Source organism: Trypanosoma conorhini (assembly GCF_003719485.1).
Source record: "Trypanosoma conorhini strain 025E chromosome Unknown Tco_14.4_contig_00145, whole genome shotgun sequence".
NCBI lineage: Eukaryota > Euglenozoa > Kinetoplastea > Trypanosomatida > Trypanosomatidae > Trypanosoma > Trypanosoma conorhini.
Genome location: NW_021704229.1, coordinates 17,027 through 20,182, shown reverse-complemented (window position 1 = coordinate 20,182; position 3,156 = coordinate 17,027). Strand labels below are relative to the sequence as shown.

The following is a 3,156-nucleotide window of genomic DNA, read 5'->3' as shown; positions in this document are numbered from 1 at the left end:
GCAACGCATAGAAAATAGAGAGGGATAGAGAAGGAGAGAGAGAGAGAAAAAGAGAGAGTCGGGGTGTACGAAGTACATAAAGTGCTAAAAAGAACCCCTCCCCTCCCTAACAAAAAAACAACAACAACAACAGCAACGACATGTTGCTGTTGTTTCCTCTTCTGGCGGGAATGCAGACGCATTCGCCCTTTCGCGTCGTGGTCTCGCTGTTCTATTGACTACCGTATATCCTCGCCGCCCGCCACATGTAACTGTGTTTTGTTTTTCACTTTGTGTGTGTGTGTATGTGCCCCTGTTTCCGTTTTCTCTTCGCCGCTGCTCGGTATCTTGACGGATGCGATAGTGTGTAGGAGAAAATAAACAAAAAGGGGGGCGAGGAGGAGCATGTCCGTTTTTTTTTTTTGAGTGTGTCCTCTCTTTCTGCATCTTTTTTCTTCTTGCTTTTATTCTTGCCGTCGCTGGGCCTTGTGTGGCCGGCACCGCAGTGAGGGCCAGCCGCTCCGTGCGTGGAGGAGGTGGACCGCGAGGAAAAGAAGAGCACCACCCTTCCCAGAAGCTCGCTTTGGTAGCTCCCTGCAAGTGGGGGGCGGGCGGGAAGGTGAGTCAGGGCTCGGACACACAGCTTGAAGAGTAGGGCGGAATCAAGGAAGCTAGCAAGGGAAAAAAAGTCACAGGGAGCGGGGCACGTAGAGGATTGCCGAGCATGCCGCCCGCGTTGTCTCTTGAGGATCACGCAAAAGCCAAGGAGTTCGGCGCCTTCCTGCGCCACTTGGGTCTCTCAAACTGCCTGCAGTTATTTATGGAGCAGTGGCAGCAGCTGGTGAAGCAGCAGGATGCTGCCAACCCCGTAGGAGCGAAGAAGGGCCCCAAGAAGAGCCGGTCTGGCGCGTCGTCGCGATCGCGTAAGGGTTCGTCCTGCGCTGCTTCTAACCTTCAAATTCTGCAAACTAAGCACCGCGTGGTGACCTCCACCGGTGTTGAGGAGGAGCTGTGGGAGCTATCGGGTGAGGACTATCTTGCACCAAACTTCGAACGAGGGGCGGGCGTGTCCTTGTCGACGTACAAGGAGCTGCAAGGCTCCGGGCAGACGCGGCTTGTGCAAACCAGGCCATACTTTAAGGAGGCGCCGCCCGCCAATTTACCGTTGGATTCCTTTCCCCTTCGCGTAGTTTATGAGGTGGGGAAGACGGGGTTCGAGGAGGAAAAAGATTTTGCCATAGTTGCGGATACCGTAGTTGCTGGTCGGTATCAGATGCTGCAATTTCTCGACTCCGCTGCATTCTCCCGGGCTGTTCGCTGCATGGATCTACAAGAGGAAAGAGAAGTTTGCCTCAAGGTAATACGCAACTCGAAGGATTTCTTTGATCAAAGCCTGGATGAGGTCAAGCTGCTGAAGCTTATCGACTCCTCTGGGGACACGGAGGAGAACTGCGTGGTGAAGCTGTACGACTATTTTTACTACAAGGAACACATGTTCATAGTAACGGAATTGTTGCGTGACAACTTGTACCAATTCAGCAAATTTAATCGAGAAGAGGAGACAGAATTTTATTTTACTCTTCCTCGTTTGCAAGCCATAGCGCGACAGATTTTGACGGCTCTCTCCTTTCTGCAAACTATTGGCGTAGTGCATTGTGACCTCAAACCGGAGAATATACTCATCCGCTCATTTAGCCGATGTGAGGTAAAAATCATCGACTTTGGGAGTAGCTGCTACCTGACAGACAAACTCAGCTCCTACGTGCAGTCCCGTTGCTACCGCGCCCCTGAGGTGATACTTGGTTGCAAGTATGATGGCCGTGTTGATATTTGGTCCCTGGGGGCCATTTTGGCCGAACTAGCGACGGGCCACGTTCTGTTTGAGAACACGTCTTTGCCACAGATGTTGGCGGCCATCTGTAGCGTCTGCGGCCCTTTGCCGGCCTCTATGCTGCACGAAGGGCGCAACACATACCTTTTTGTGACAAAGTATGGTGCCTTTTACGAGTTCTGGGAGAGGAAGGAGCTCGTGTTCCATTTTCCTGTTCCGGCAAGTTCGTTAGAAACACTTTTTGGGTACGACGACCCTTTATACCTTGAGTTTGTTCGGGCGTGTCTCACAATTGATCATTGTAGGCGGCCTACTGCGGACGAGTTGCTGCAGCACCCCTTCTTGCAGAAGGACTACGGCAGCGCGCGCAGCTCCCCGCCGCCGCTGAAGCGAAAAGTGCCTGACCATGACGCACCACCAAGTTCTATTGTAGCTACTGAAGTGAAATCTCCGTTGGTGCAGCACGCAGCATAGATAACTTTTTTTTTTCTCTCTCTGTTTCTCACCACTTATCCGGTTTGGTTACATTCACCCCTTTTTTTTTTCCGTGGTTGAACTTCCCGCGCCGCTTTCCCTTTGTTGTTGTTGTTGTTGGTGTTGGCCGTCGTTCGCAGTTTGTTAATCCCCGACAAGTTGGTCTGTTTACGCTTCCTTTTCTCCCATTAGACCCTCCGCTCCTCTCACCACTGCAGCCGTCGCCATTCATCCACTTCTCTTGCGGAGGCAGCCAATAGAAGCGGTCCCTCTGTTTTTTTTTTGGCCCTTTTTGTTTGTTTGTTTACGCTGCGACGGCGGAGATGGAAATCAGTGGCCGCAAGCCAGCAGCAGCAGCGGCAGCGGCGGCAGGCGCGCGTGTGGTGGTGCAGCGTGGGGTCATGGGGCCGGGGTGCGGTTTTGGCGCGGTAGTCAAGGCGGTCGTCGGCGTCCCTTGCGACCCTTCCCCCCTTGAGCGCATGACTCAAAAGGGCAGCGATGGGGGTTTGGGGATGACCGAAGGGTGAGAGATGCACGCGGGTGAAGCGGCAACCCCTCTCCCGCGAACGAAGCCGGCGGGGAGGAGAGGGAGGGAAAGAGGGGGCTATATAGATTGGAGGGGCGCATGTATGTGCATGTGAAGAAAACGAAGGGGTAAGCGGGAAAGTGAGGAATGTTAGCTGGAGGTGGCTGGGGTGGGAAAAGAGAGAAGAAAACGTTCTTCCTTTTTTTAGAATTTTATTCTGGTTGATGCCTTTTTTTTATTTATTTATTTTTTTTTGTGTGTGTGTAGTTTTGCCCTGTGGTAAAGTGAGTTTGTGTGTTTTCTCCTCCGCGGCAAAACGAAGGAGGGCTGAGAACGGAAATGGGAA

The 3,156-nt window shown here is 52.6% G+C and overlaps 1 protein-coding gene across 1 annotated transcript, besides 5 other annotated features; it reads left to right on the top strand.

The window, feature by feature from the left end:
• Positions 1 to 16: 16 nt before the first annotated feature.
• Positions 17 to 58: a microsatellite.
• Positions 59 to 108: 50 nt separating this feature from the next.
• Positions 109 to 141: a microsatellite.
• A 562-nt stretch (positions 142 to 703) lies between these two features.
• Positions 704 to 2,284, top strand: Tco025E_03280 (putative protein kinase; the record flags this gene model as incomplete). The annotated part of the gene is made up of 1 exon (XM_029370200.1): positions 704 to 2,284. The coding sequence occupies one exon, from the start codon at positions 704 to 706 to the stop codon at positions 2,282 to 2,284; it is 1,581 nt and encodes a 526-aa protein (XP_029229742.1).
• A 102-nt stretch (positions 2,285 to 2,386) lies between these two features.
• Positions 2,387 to 2,410: a microsatellite.
• Positions 2,411 to 2,629: 219 nt separating this feature from the next.
• Positions 2,630 to 2,656: a microsatellite.
• A 383-nt stretch (positions 2,657 to 3,039) lies between these two features.
• Positions 3,040 to 3,065: a microsatellite.
• Between the last annotated feature and the right edge of the window lie 91 nt (positions 3,066 to 3,156).